This window comes from Parambassis ranga, chromosome 9 (assembly GCF_900634625.1).
Source record: "Parambassis ranga chromosome 9, fParRan2.1, whole genome shotgun sequence".
Taxonomy (NCBI): Eukaryota; Metazoa; Chordata; class Actinopteri; family Ambassidae; genus Parambassis; species Parambassis ranga.
Genome location: NC_041030.1, coordinates 15,128,666 through 15,143,917, shown reverse-complemented (window position 1 = coordinate 15,143,917; position 15,252 = coordinate 15,128,666). Strand labels below are relative to the sequence as shown.

General features: G+C 40.4%; 1 protein-coding gene across 1 annotated transcript in view; it reads left to right on the top strand.

Annotated features, from left to right (window-relative positions):
- Positions 1-15,252, top strand: part of oxct1a (3-oxoacid CoA transferase 1a) — a 30,777-nt gene that overhangs the window by 10,245 nt on the left and 5,280 nt on the right. The window contains exons 8-15 of the mRNA XM_028414974.1: positions 4,024-4,131; positions 4,343-4,457; positions 4,843-4,937; positions 5,591-5,639; positions 5,813-5,885; positions 6,797-6,872; positions 13,057-13,146; positions 13,995-14,075. Of these exons, the coding sequence (XP_028270775.1) occupies positions 4,024-4,131; positions 4,343-4,457; positions 4,843-4,937; positions 5,591-5,639; positions 5,813-5,885; positions 6,797-6,872; positions 13,057-13,146; positions 13,995-14,075 (687 nt within the window). The remainder of the gene's footprint in view (positions 1-4,023; positions 4,132-4,342; positions 4,458-4,842; positions 4,938-5,590; positions 5,640-5,812; positions 5,886-6,796; positions 6,873-13,056; positions 13,147-13,994; positions 14,076-15,252) is intronic.

Here is a 15,252-nt window from a genome sequence, read left to right as displayed (position 1 = left end):
GTAGGACTGGTGCAACAGAGGAGCTGAAAATGTGACGGTGAATGTAAAAGAAATATTGAAGCGAGCAGAAGGGGGAAAATAAATTCGCTGAACATATGCACAGGCTGAATGTCAGACTCTTCACACTTCACAGTTTTCTCAGTACTGACTATCTTCTGAAACTGAAGCACACTGAATGGCAGCTTATGTGTTCTTTGAAATGTAAACATTGCCATTTGCGCTGTGACTGGAGATGTCCATTTTAAAATGCTTATCCTAGAGGGTGCTTTGGTGTGTATCGAAAAATAGTATTTTTAGTTTCTGTGATGCCGTCAGGGTTTGCATCGCCTGGCCGTCTCCCATTTTCTGGATACCGTAAGGGCTGTCATAGGCGAGGCAAGCTTCCACTGAGAGGAAACAGATTGCTGGTGATGTCAGTATTCTGGGTTAGAGGATAGAGCCAGAGCTGAGCCCCTGAACGTGGCAACAGAGCATGGCCAAGTGCCCACACAAACACACACGCGTACACAATAGGAGGAAGATGGAGAGGCTATAAATAGACGCAGTAATGAGAGTGGTGTTGCTGCCATCCTTGTGCCCTGTTGCCTGTAGCCGCATTATCTCTTTCTTCTGACCTCTTGACTGTTGCATTTTAGTGTGCACCCAAACAAAAATACAAAAATGGTTGAATTTAAGCTCTTTCAACTGAGTCTTTGACAGACTCTTAATAACTGAGATTAGAAAAACGCCATTTTTCTGTTTTTAAAGATTCATAAATGTTATATATTCATCAGGGTTTTAGGCGTGTAGAAGTCATTCCCTAAACTTTCAGTAAAGGTACAGCTGACAAATGACTCCTTGGTTAGACTTAAAATCAGATTTTTTTGTGTACAGTATACTAAAGATAAATAATCGTATTTATTTTGGGGTTTTATGATGATGATGACTCCAAAAACCGAATGTTCTTTTGGCTAAAACCTTAGGACAAATTTCACAGTTAGACACTCATCATATGGAAGGGTTTTTACACTGTTAAAATTATCCCTGCCCTACATTCATTCAGCCTATTGACTTGGTAATAGCGGGTGTAATGAATATTATAGCCTCTAGGAGCCCTTAGCTAATATCTTTTAGGACCAGGGAGAATTACACTAGGCACATCATTTAAATTGACTGCTCCTGCTTGTTAATGTAGTGATTGGGAACTAGGCCAGTTGGTCAACAGGATTGTGATTAGCACGAGTGAGAGAGCATTTGGTCTATGCCCTCTCTCTGTAAGTAAGCTTTCATAGCATGTGTCAATCACAGCATGTGTTCTGTTCAGTTTTTTTTCCAGACACTTGTCAGAAATTGTGCAACACTGCTCAATTTATTTTGGGTGAGCAAACATGTGATAATCACATGCATTGTTTAATAATCGTAGAGGGAACACTGTATGCGGCACTCCGGGTGGTGGTTTATTCTAGGAATTTGGTAGCATTGTGAACTAATGAGTTTGAGGTTAACAAGATTTGACAAAGCTCACACAGCCTAAAAAAAAAAAAACGCACAAACTCTTGAAAAACAAAGCTTGCCGTGTCCCCAGAGGGCACTTTGATTCCCTCTATCCCTCTGCCAGCTCACTTTATGCCTCGCTCTTCTCTCATTGATGTGAAAATCGTTCTACAGATACTGGAATATCAATGTCCATGCCTATGGCTGTTTGCTTGCTCCACACACCTGCTCATTTGCGTCTGCGGTTTTGTTTATTATTTCATTTTAACGCTTTATCCGTCCTCGTCCGCTCAACATCCTGTCTGAACTACATCTGAGCACCAGTGCAGCCGGGATACATCACATGAAAGGAAGAGAGGCTTTTTTATGTACACAGCACATTTAAATTGTATGAGCTGTCATTGTGCTGTGACTTAGCTTTGGAAGGCTAATTGAAAACAGAGCTGAATACATGATTTGTTTGCACATGTGTGTGTGAGAGAGATAGAGAAACTCAGCTCTGAGGTGTGCATGATTTCTTGTTTTTTCGTGTGTGTGTGTATGTTTTGGAAGACTTGAAATGACAAAATTAAGCATACCACTGTAAATTAAATCTGTTTCCCTTTAAAACCATGAAAATCATGCCACCAAATAATTTCTGTACTTCCTTTCCCCCCCAGTTCTTCCTTATTTTATTCCTGTTTTACAGTGTGATGAGCTCAGTGATGAGCTCAGTTGTGCTTGATGATTTTTCTGTGGAAATCATCATTCTCACAAAAGACAGATCAAGCCCCCAGAGAAAGACGTGGGTGACTGTGTGGGACTGCTCTATCATTGCTCTCATGCTACCAATCTCATCTTGCATGGCCTCATTTTTCACCGTGAAGCATCAGAGATTTACCATAAAACGACTAAGAGAAATAAAAAGGAGTCTAAAATCACTTCATGGTCCTGAGTGGCCCAAAGCTCACGAGAGACCAAAGCCTGTGTATCCATGACAACACTAAGATGGGATCCACTCTTAGCCATTGACTCCTCTCAGTCAGTGCTGAGTGCTGAGGGAGGAAGTAGAGATAAGGAGAGATTCAATTCAATTTGTTCGGAACGGCTGCTTGCCCCTCATGTAAATGGAAGAAGTAGGTTACACTTGAAACTACATGAGAGTGGAGCAAAGAAAAGTAGAAGGGAGGGCGAGAATTATGTTGTTATGGTTAAGTCCCCCCTTTGGTCCCCAGAGATGTGATGATAACCCCAGCCCCCCCCCCCCCCCCTCTCTCTCTTTAAAATTTGATGATTTTAACTCTCTTCCCTCCTCAAAGAATCTCCAGGTAGATGAAATTGCTCCCTCTCACCCTTTATGTCTCATCTGTTTAAAGGAAAAACGGTTCTTTGAAGAAATCTTACTGTTGATCCTCTCCCTTAGCTTAGTTTGATGCTGCTATTGACTCAAAATGTCAGAGACTGTTGGGTTTAATGGTGCAGCCTATTGTAAATATGAATAGGACATTTGAATTATATGACCTTTTAAGCAGACTGAACATAAGCAGCAGGAGGTAATGGAGCCAAAACATGCTCTACGCCTACCCCAAAACACCTGTATAAAGGGTGGCTGTAGGCCCTGTTTAAAGAAGATCATGATGTTGACTAAGGAGAAGGACACAGGTGTGTTCATTGTGGGATGTCTATCCCAATCTGTTGACCCAACTTGACTTAAATCAATAGCCATTTCTGTCTGCGCCTTGTTAGTCAGACAGAATTAATCCTTTATGCACACTTCTGCTGCTGTTAGAAGGTGGTGCACTTCTGTCTTAGGAATATACATCTAAGAGACATACACCCTGCTTATTACACTACCAGGCATTATACGGATACATTTAGGTACAACTTCTTTAGCTTCACAAAGCTTTTAATTAAAAGAATATGTAAATGAAGATTGTATCCCTTCATAAGGAAGAGAAAAAGCCTTTTCGTTCATTGGAGGTCCTCCCAACACCAAGACAATCTCAGCATCTCCATGCACCTCAGCTATCTATTGCTTTTGATACCGGGATCAAGCTACATCCCCTGGGTTTGTTGTGTCAAATGTCCCTGTTCTGTTTTCAGTTACCCAAGGTTGGTTCAGAGTACACAGACAGCTTCCACCAGACTCAGCGGAGCTGCTAAAAGAATAGATGCTGCAGCATCTTCAACAAATATTTACCCACTCTGCCACAGCACAGCAGTGTCAGAAACCTGTGCAGCCATATTTGGAGGCAAAATATCACCATCACCACTGATGTTTTGTCGCTCAGTTTAGCTTTTGATATTAAATTTGACAAGCCTGCTGTGTTTATTAAAATATACAGAATAACCGAGAAATCAGAGCCTTGAGATTGGCCTGCAGAGTGGCACAGCATCTGCTGGAATCTTTCATCAGTTAACCTGTTGAACCTTATAACTGGGTAGGCAGAGGTTATTTTCTGGTAGTGTAATTCCATCAGTGCACGGTTTCCCTATCTGAACTTTAATCTCAGGGATCGCAGGGCATTTTGCAGATGAAGATGGAGCTCATCATTCTGTGTCTCTGTGTAGGTGGAGGAGGTGGTGGATGTTGGGACTTTCGCTGAAGAGGACATCCACATACCCAGCATCTATATACACAGGGTGGTACAGGGACCAGGCTACGAAAAAAGGATTGAGGTACAAAAACAAGAACTCAGAGCTGGATGATAGGTTTTTAATCTGCAGATTATGTCAGAAAAACTGAAGTTTTATTAGATTACTGTTAATTATCAGTGAATTATGAGAATCGGTAAGTGATTAATCCTGTAACAATAGTTGATCCCTTTCGGACCTTTTTTTATCTATATGTGTCCTTCATATGTTTATATTGTTTGTTTTATGTTTCCAGAAACGTACAGTTAAGAAATCACAGGAGGAGAATCCCAAACCAAAGAAGGATGCAGACATTGTTCGTGAACGGATCATTCGCAGGGCTGCTCTGGAGTTCGAGGATGGGATGTATGGTATCCTTTGACAGAAGTACATGCAAATCAGAAAATCATATTAATGGGTTCTCTAAGTGCTTCCCTTTAATTACCACAAGTAAAACCAGACCGAAAAAAAGCACCTTGGCTTCCATCATTTTCAACATGCATAATGAATAATTGTAGCCTTTGCACCAGTTGATTGCAGAAGCAAATTATGCAGATACTTTTCTGATGGCTTCTGTCCTTCCTCGTGAAACGTTGGAGTGGCTGATCTGTGATTAAAAACTCAGTGATTTTTTTGACTTTCCTTTTTATACAGTAATTCAATGTGATATATTTGGAGGCCAGGGGATATTGGGGAGTGCTGGACTTACAGCGGTTCATCAATTTAATGATTAACCCTTAACTAAGAACCAATCAGCTAACCTTGGTATTGGTATCCCCATGCTGGCTAGCAACTTTATCAAACCAGACATCACCGTACACCTCCAAAGTGAAAATGGAATTTTGGGACTGGTAAGACACTCAGAGCCAATAAGACTTATTTACCCATGAATATTGAACAACTTAATGAGCTGCATAATTTCCTGTTCTTTGCCTAGGCTGTCATTTGAAGGTGCAGTAAACAGTTTCATATGTCTCAGAGCACGTGGCAGAATAAACGACCATTCATGAGTATCATTACTAGTTGGGGCACTCATTTGAAATGTGCTGGTTTTGTTACTGTATGTAGCAGATTGTGGCAGTTTGACACTTTCTGTTCCATTTTTTTTCTGTTTCTTACAATCATTATTCGCTGGCTGAGTCTTTTAAAAAGGCTGCTGCAGCTGCTGTTGCAATAGAATGACTGCCCAAACAGTTGAGTTGACAGGAGAATGTAGGCGAATATGCTAATTCCTTATTTGTCAAACTTTCTTTTAATTATAAGTGCCAGTTTTATTGAGGCAGTGAGCTCCCATCTCTTCTCCTCTCCTCTCTTCTTCATCCAAAATGATTGCTCCCTTTGTTGAACACAGAGAAAATCAATGTCTCATCTAATCAAAGGAATGTGACTGTGTCTGTCTCCCCCCCTTGAAAGATCATGACCAGTCAGACTGAGTGACATGTGTGAGTGTCTGTGTGGCTGCCCATCTGTGTGCACATTCTTATCTTCATTTCTTATTGCACAGGGGCCTTACCCCACAGAGGAGGCAGTGGATGCTGACCTGATTAATGCTGGTGAGGGGATATCTGAATCAATACACACCAATGATATATTTATGTACATATAAAAAATGTAAAGCTGTGTAAACACCGGTCTATCTTTATTACTGTGAAGTTCATAGATAAAATGGTGTGTTTTCCAACATTAAGATGTGTTGCTGAATTCTATTTTGTGTCCTGTTACTCAGGGAAGGAGACTGTCACTGTGCTCCCCGGGGCTTCCTATTTCTCCAGTGATGAGTCATTTGCTATGATCAGAGGGTAAGGCTGTAACACATGAGCTTTGAAAGTTTATTTGCAGACTGAAAGTTAGATATGCCTGACATTTCTGGACTCCCTTGTTGAAAATAATTTTCATAATACCATGAGTCACCTCTGTGGACTGCAGTCCACAACTACAAAACTTTTAGAGTTTTTCGGATCAACTTCTCCTTAAATCACCAGTTTTTCTTCAAGCCACTATAACAATTAAGCAGGATTTACCCACGGGACAAAACAACAGTTTGTAATGCTGTATGTTAACAAATAGCTACTGTCACCAGTGCAGCTAGACAGCCAGACTTGCCAACGTTCCCAAGGTCTCTGCTTCTTATTGATTCACCAGATGACAGAGATTGGCCACCCGCACTCCCTGCAGCATCAGTTCTGTTTGTCCACCCAGTAGAAATTCATTAGTGCTCATAAATAGTGGTGTCCAGTCATGCTGGCGGGAACCAAATACAGAATTTGTGTGCATGTGTGAACTTGTCTGCTGTTGTGTGAACACAATTAAGGCATGCTTTTTTATCTTTGTGTGTGTCTGTGTGCAGCCTCACACTCTGCATCCTGCACACAGCTTGTCCCCACGTTACATTTAAACTTTGAAACCCTTACCTCCCTGATAAACTCGACTCAGTAACAGAGTGGTGAACTAACTAGCCTGTCCACAGAATAAGATGTGAAATCACTGTATCTGGTGCAGACCATGAATAATTATATGAGATTTTGATCCCATCTGTAACTTATTGAGTCTGTGTTTCAGTTGTCTTGTCAAGAAAACTAAATGTAAATATTGTACCCATACTACATGTATTTTTATTATTTTATTTCTGATGAGTGGACTGGAGAGTTCATGAGTTGAACTGATCCTGAAGTTGACAGCTGTCTTCCTCTGTCATTGTCATTCTCTTCAGGGGTCACATCAACCTGACAATGCTGGGAGCCATGCAGGTGTCAAAATATGGAGATCTAGCCAACTGGATGATCCCAGTAAGTTTTGTTTTGATGCCACACCATCCATTACTCTTTTTTTCTGAATTCACACTTTCTGCTCTAACTGTGAGGTTTTAACACCACATAAGCTCTCAACATCTGGAAAAAACAATAGATGGAGAGAAAGGGGTAATAGAATAAAGGGTGGTGCTTTGGTGGATTTGGATTTAATCACTTCAAAAAGTCGAATGTATCTTTAAAGAAGATGTGAAAAATGCATTTATAAGGGGAAAAAGTTGTAATTTCATTGTTTGGTGTTTATGGCAGTTTATGGCATTATAATTACTTGATTATTTCATATATGTGGGCCTCTTGATTTTCTCTACAAAAGGAGACGTTACACAAGTACAGCCTTAGTTGTTGTACAACCAACAGGGATGTGCTCATCAGGGGAGTGAATGGAGAGGGGGTGTGCAATGGTATAATAGGCGGCTGACAATATTACTAGATTTTATCAGGTCAATTGGTCCTACGACCACAGTTGCCCCAGTCCTCCTCAGTGATTATTAAGGTCAAGAACCCATTAAAAGCCTCTTGGTAATGTGGGAGGGCTCAACCACAATCCCCCCCCCCCCCCCCGGCGCACAGCTGTTTTCTGCTTGAAGTATTCGTTCAACATGTTTCAGCCTCTACATCCTCGTATATGCACATCTTCTTTAATCAAGCATGTGGATACAGCTACATGCACATACAATGGGGGGAAAAAAGCTTTCGTAATTAAACATGATTGTTATATAAGACACCTAAAGCCGTTTGGTGCACAAGAATATTGCTGTTAAAGTTGAGCAAGTCAATTTATTTTCATTCTACCTCTCCACTTGTACATGTTTGTCCATAGTAATTGCCAATTAACCAGCGCTTGATTAGGCATGTTATGCAGATATTGAAGCCCCGCGGCGGAGCTGTTCACAAGCAGAGAGTTCATCTTGGTGTGTGGTCATTCCAGTGTAGGATAGGCTCAACTGAAAAATATAATGCAGCAACACTGGCACACATACCTCTGTCCTCACCTACGCTTCAATCTTCATTATCCCCTCTTTTGAAAGGATGGATGAAGAGAATTACATTTCCCACCTTCTGTGATAATGAAAATTATTCACTATCTAAAGATGGGTGCATAGCGTGAAATTGGAAATGTTTTACGTAGGAGTTTGGGAGGCAGTACTCTCAGCATGATTATGTCGATTTTGAATGCTTTTAATATGCAAAATGCAGATGAACATTTTCCAGTTGAGGGCTTTGAAATGCTTTTACATCTCCATTCAGCCTGAAACATCTGGAAAAACAATAGATGGAGAGAAAGGGGTAATAGAATAAAGGGTGGTGCTTTGGTGGATTTGGTGTGGATTTGGATTTTTATCACTTCGCTGCTGGAGATTTATCGAGTTGTCCCAAATGTAGGGGGCAGTCGGTGTTCACAGGAGAGGCACAAGCTGATGTTTCCTGTCATATTAGGCGCCTTAATAAGGGTTTCCAAAGGGCAGCAAAAATAGATTTCCAAAATGAGACCCATACTAAGAAATATGTAAATTAGCATCTTAAGAATAATTTATATAACTTATTTATGTATTATGTGTTTATTTTTTGTTACATTTCTTCAGTATATCCTGGTGAGGAGTAGTTTTGGTCTATAGTTATAAAGCTGTCTTAAGGGCTTTGCCTTAAATAGCCTTAGAGTCAAATGAAAATGCACTTACTTTATTTATTCAAATGTATTTTTCACAACAGAATTCAGTTTGATTGTTGCTGTTGACCATAAACGGAGAAAAACAAGCTACTACATCAGACATGTATTCCAAACCCCTGGAGGCTCAGCTTAACTGCAGCTTAAGTGCAGCAATAGTTGGAGCTGCTTACCATTAAAATGCAGTTACTAGCTCAAGTGCTCATGATAAGGCCCGATGGCTGCTTTAATGAAGGAGCTACTTAAGAGCATTGTACTTTTTTTTTCTTCTTCTCTTTCTCTCCTGTTGTATCAATATAAGCCACCTGGATGGCAGCTTTTTTTTTGTTGTTGTACAAACTTTCACCATCTGCTTGTGTACATTTTTGAACGTTCAGGCTTTGTTGCACAGTATTCCTGCTTCTCTGGACTGAATATCATTTGTTATTGCGCCGCACTGACCGATTACACACACTGTAAACAGTTGTGTTTTTCAGTTACTTTCAACACGGTGTCCATTGTCTTCTTGTCAGTTCCGTCTCTGATTCTTGTCATTAGTTGTCTGGGTAACGAAGGCTTATGGCAGTCCGTCGCTATGTTATTAAATAGAGAGCCATTTGTATCAGACAGTGGAGATTGTCAGAAAAGTGGAGGGGGGGGGAGGAAGCCAGTTGGTAAGTGGGAACTCTTGGATTGTGAAGGGGGTCATTTTCTGTGGTGTTTCTGCCACTGACTGGAAAGTGAACACTTGCAAAACAAATGAGAAAACTGTATTCTGTTGTCATGGCAACACACACACACACAAATCGCAACCAACCCCTAAGCCTAGTAAGCAAAATACAGTGCTAGTTATATTTTTTTTAAAATTTTATTTTAGATACTTTAGTAATCCCAGAGGGAAATTGTGTCATACAATGACTAGCAAGGCGCGCCACAGGCTAGGGTGAAGTGATTGTCAATCGAACCACCAACCTTCCGGTTGTTGGACAACCCTGCTATACCACTGCGCCACTGCTGTCCCCAATTATAGAACTACATGCTTCCTGTGGTGCCCTTTCCATGCGTTGGTGCCTCTTGGAGCATCAGACTCACCTGGAAGTTAACAGCTGGCTTCTAAATAAATCCCTTTGAGAGATCAGTTTACTGAACAAATAGGAGGTATTTACAGTATAAAAGTATTGCACTAAAGCTTTACTGCAGTTCAAGGCTTTCCCCCTGCTGTATAAAAGGGTCTATTAAAGGAAAGCCTTGACTGTGTGTCAGTGGGGTCTCGGAGAAAAAAAAAAAGGTAGTTGAGTGAGCCTGACAGGATCATTGTCTCTGCTTTCACACGTTGGTGTAAGTGTCATCGTTGCAAAGCTTTGACTTTAGAAGTCTTAGGATATCTAAGTTCTGCATCAGGTGATATCACCTCATAAGATCCTCCACATTATCAGGCCCTTTTATAGCCATTAAATAAATCGATGTTTCATCGCTGACATCTTCTCTAACAGCTGTGTAATTAGCATGTGTGTAGGATACTATATAGTTGCCTCGGAGCAAGGATTAATTTAAAAGCCAGTATAAAAGCAATATGGATATAGATGGAAAAATAGCATGTGGCGAGGAGGTCTTATAATTACTAGGTGTAGTGTGATACAGGTGCCTTTGATTATTCCCGACTGTGCTTAACCTGTTTTCCACATTTGATGCCAATTAGATAATCTCCAGTATACAACAATAAAACCATTCACCTTAATCTATACACTATCTCTGTCTTCCTAGGGCAATGCCTTACGTGATACGTTCATGTTTTTACGTGTATCTACTAATGAAAAGTGTCTACGTTTTTAAAGTGTCCTACTGCTGCTATGTTTCTAAGATTACAGCACACAAATGGACACAATCAGTGTGGCGAGGAAATTAAAAACCTGTGGGGCTTCAGTCAGACCAGCAAGGTTAATATCATCAAAGCTTTGTTAATTAAATGACTGAATTACCCAGCTCTTGTTGGCAACCTAGGCAGAGGATATTTCTTCCCAGTGGTTATTGTTCTGAATATTCATTCTGTCTGAGGGTCTTTGTGCAGGTTCTGGTGGTCAAAAGCCAGATGCTATGGCAACCTCTGTGACTGGGATGCCTCCAATAAGAAAAGGCATGTAATAGTATTAAAAAGAGTCTACTTTAATTTTATGTATTTTTTTTTTCTGCATCAGACATTTTGATAAGTTTTTGCTGCAGCTTAGATCAAAGCTGTCTCTGATAACCACATGCAAAGCTGTAAATCAGAGGCAAGCAAATGCCAATGCTCCTAGCAATATAGGTCACTACACATACAATACACTTTAAGCTGTGTCTCTAACCTGTCTGCAGCAATGTTCCATATTAACAAGGTCACAAGCATTAGCAACATATTTCATCGTGTGCCCACAAAGTCAAGGACAAACACAAGCTCATCCTGTATGCTTGACTGAGTCACACAGGCACCACTGATTCATCATGTTATTGCAAAACCTTTATCCAGCCTGTCTTTTTATCTGCGCATGCAGATTTCCAATAAAACTTTTATTGGAAACACATTGCCCACACAGTAAAACAAGATTATAATTGCCATCAAACACTCATAATTGTATTGATTTGGAACTGTGATTTCAAACCAGATCCCCTGTTTGATTAACAACAGCCTACTGACTACATTAGCAGGTGTCTTGTTCAGACAGCAGCGGTAAATCCCGACTTGCTGCTATCAGGTCAGACAGTGTTATCCCCCGAGGTCTCTGCATACGCACCAGCCACACTGACTGTCATAATGTGCATTAACATTGATCATATGAAAAAGGAGACTGTTTTTTTTTGGAGTATCATCTGAAGACAAGGGTACTGTGTACTGAATAGGAAAAGGAATATGCTCAAAGATTGTCAGATGAATACCATTTTTAAAACTTAGATATTAGTGATTTTTTAAGGATATGCAAAAAGTTATAGCCTATAGCAGACCACTGTCAATTGTGGTCCTGTATAGGTTCTTTAATGGGGCTCTGGATACTGTAGTATGCAATTAAATGGGCCTCTTCCGTGTCATTAGCTTATGCTTTTCCCTACTTCCTCTAACCCACCTCCCTACCAAACTCCCAAACCTCCTTCTACACTCAGTTGATATCTACTCTACACAGCTGGCCTCCCCAGAGGCAGACGGTATCCTTATGATGCACCAAGCTTGGCATATATATCCTCTGGTTATTGAGCAGAGAGCAAAACAGGCTCTTCACATGATTGATGAGGAAATGGGATTTTAATTCAGTTACTCAGCCGTCACCCTGTGGCCATATCTGCATGTCAGGCTTGGAAATCTTCTTTACTGGGAACAATGTGGGACTTGGAGGCAGTTTTTTCACCCGGCTGGCGAAACGGTTGCAGTGATGATCCTTCAGATTGCTTTTTTTCTTAAAGTAAACCTTGGCTCACTTTTAAAATAATTCTTTTAGTTCTAATTAAAGTAAACATTTATTTATTTTATTTATTCACTGAATTGTGACAAATGTTTTGTGCACACGGTTTTCCCAGGCAGGAGCACTCAGGCGTGTTTTAAAGCCCGTTCGTTTGACCATATTATTCTAGCAACTAATTAGAAAGATAAAGTGAACACCACAGCTTGCTTCAGTGCAGAATGCTTTTCTGCTCAACGTCTCTGCTTCTTGCATTTCTTTGCAATTGTCGTTCTGTTTTTCTCCAACAAAAACAAGGCACAGTTGGTTCTGAATATCTGGATGAACTGCATGCTTGACACTTCTTCAGTTTGCATTCAACACAAAGGCTTTAGCAGTCCAAAGATTGGCTCTTGACTAAAGATCTGGCTGTCAATGCCATCACAGCACAGTAAAACTAATTACTGGAAAATGTGTTATTTGACCAACTCTCAGAAAACATAAAAAATCATTTCACAGCTTTTTGCTATACTGTATAAATGACTACTTCTTAGTACTTTCTAACCAATCAAAAGCCATCACCTTGTCATATAGTGGACTGGCTTTGTTTACCTAGTTTCTCACCTCAGATTATGTTTTGTGAGCTCCATTGTGTCAAAATGTAAAATATTTTTTATAGCCACTAGAAATAATGATTCTTTTACTCTTTAAGAGTGGACAATTTATCATCACCAAACAACATACCAGGTACCTTTGTCATGGTTTACATCTGCAGCCTCACTATATATTTGCAGTGCTCTAAATCCATTCTGATCTTCTTCCTGTTTCGTTTCTTGTTGTGTGTTTTTTCGAAGCAGCTTTGCAAACATTTATGTATTTTTATAATAATGGGGGATTTGTATTTGAGAGATCTTGACCAAGCAGAAAATTTTCCCCCTCCTCTTTAAATCACTGCTTTTGTTTACTTTTTGTAGTTTTGTTTGAGGTATAGATAACATTTATAGCACATTTGTTGGGTTTTGATTAGATTGTAAAACTTGTTCATATTATTTTATCAAGCCTTTAAATAATGTGAAATACCTGATTATTAATTATAATGTGTTTCTCTCTTCAGGGTAAGATGGTGAAGGGAATGGGAGGAGCCATGGATTTGGTAGCCAGTGCTGGAACCAAGGTGGTGGTCACCATGGAGCACTCAGCTAAGGTGTGTATGCACGCAAGAGGTTATTTGAGCTTAATGCTTTTACCATGTTTGTTGTAACATGACCATCACAAATCAAGCCAAAGGACGCATTTCTTTTCACTGGTGTCCAGGTCAAATTAAATTGCCAGTTTCCTTTCTAATGTTTGAGCCTTCGCCAATACACCCTGTATGTGCTTCCTACAACAATGAGTGTGAGTGTTATGGCTGATTAAGGATAATTCTGTTAATGGGTTGCTTAATGCCTCTTTACTGGAGAGCGCCAGCTCATCCTGATGAGCTTCAGCACACACCGTCTCCTGTTCGTTCGTCTTCAGCTTATTTAAAATACAAGTTTAGAATCGGACTTGGTGTTTTGGGAAGAGCTGATTAGTTCCTACCGTTGCAGCTAGAAATGAATAACCCCACAGGGCTTCTGACAATAGCAGTAGGCAATCCAAGTGAATTGGTTTACTTTTAGAAAGTCCGGGCTGATATGATGCAAGGGCAGAGTAACATTCTGCATTCACAGAAGCATGCTGTTTTTTGCTAATGGGACTCTGTCTGGCGCCCAGCTATAGTCCAGATGGTGCAGCAGGTGAGCATAAATTTACTGCCCCGAAGCCTGTTGTTGTTCATGATGGAGAGGGCGGTGGGGGTGATGTATGTGCACTTCTCAGGCAGCATTGGAGGCATTTTGATGCGTGCTTTTTCTTTTTCTTTCCTTAAAGATAAATGGCAGGGACACTGAGACACACTCACATGGAATTATTGCTGTAGGATACTGGTGTATAACCAGCTGCATCCCTGAAAAAAAACCAATAATAACACTATTTGAAGTGACAGATCTTTTAACTACTTCTTTCTTTCAGGGAGGAAAACACAAGATCCTGGATAAGTGCAAACTGCCATTGACAGGAAAACAGTGTGTGGATCGGATCATCACAGAAAAGGTGCAATTTTATCTTTTTTGTTTATTTACATTATATCCCTAAAGTTTGCATAGTACTGGATGAACGCATGCATGAATGGATGAGCCATTACTCATAAACTTGTGCTGCTTACTCATCTTTGCTACATGAACGCTGCCAGAAATGTTACAAGGGATTCCAAATAGAAATCTATGGGAAAAAAAACACCAGATGCTGGTTGTATGACACATATCCTCCCACCTGGCATGTTTCACTATATAGATTAGAACTGATGTCCACTTGCATTGATGTCAGATGCAATGCCTGGCTGAGTAGTGACATGTCAGTTTCCTGAAAATGCCAGCCATTTAGCAGGACACACACACACACACACACAGACCATGAACCCAAAAAACATGAGTCACAAACATCCTTTATCTTTAATTTCCATCTCCCACACTGTGTGCACATGCATACTGGAAAGCAAGCGCATGCACAAAACTGAGTACTATGATCTATATTGTAAAGTGGTATATGGTATACTGGTATATGGAAATTACATTTATTCATGTAACACAAATTCAATCTGCTGATTTCTGTAGGGAGGCTTGTTATTGATTTTGTTATATATTTTTTTTTAATTTTCATGGCAGTGTAACTTGCCTCTGGATGCACTGAGATAGACATATAACTGATTAGAGAAACGACAACCAGACTGGTCTCAACAAAAGACATCCAAATTGGCTGGTGGTGGAGGAGATATACCAGTAAATGGCTGTTGTCAGTTTTTCAAAAGTGAAAATTTAACGTCCAATTCTGCAAAGAATCCATGAACCAAGCAAGCAGCAAGTCATTGCATAAAGCCCGCCCCATTTCAGAGAGAGAATTTTCAGGGAGTGAATTTCATGGAGACAGAAGAATGCGATTGTCCACGAGGCTGTGGACATTGTTGGGTAATCTTTTACACAGTCAGATGTTTTTAAGACAGTTAGGGACAATACTTAGACCGGAAACTGTTTGAAGTAAAAAAAAGAAGCACAGTTGGAAGAAGTGAGGAGGAGGAGGATGCAGTTTGGGTGCTGATGCAGTTTTTGTGTGTCCTCGTGTACTCTGGCCAGTCCCTGTTTACCCTCTGGTGGTTGCTGCCTTTAGACTTTTTCATTGAAAACATGCCCTGTGTCCCCCCCCAACCCCCCCTCGATCCTTTCTGCTCGACTTG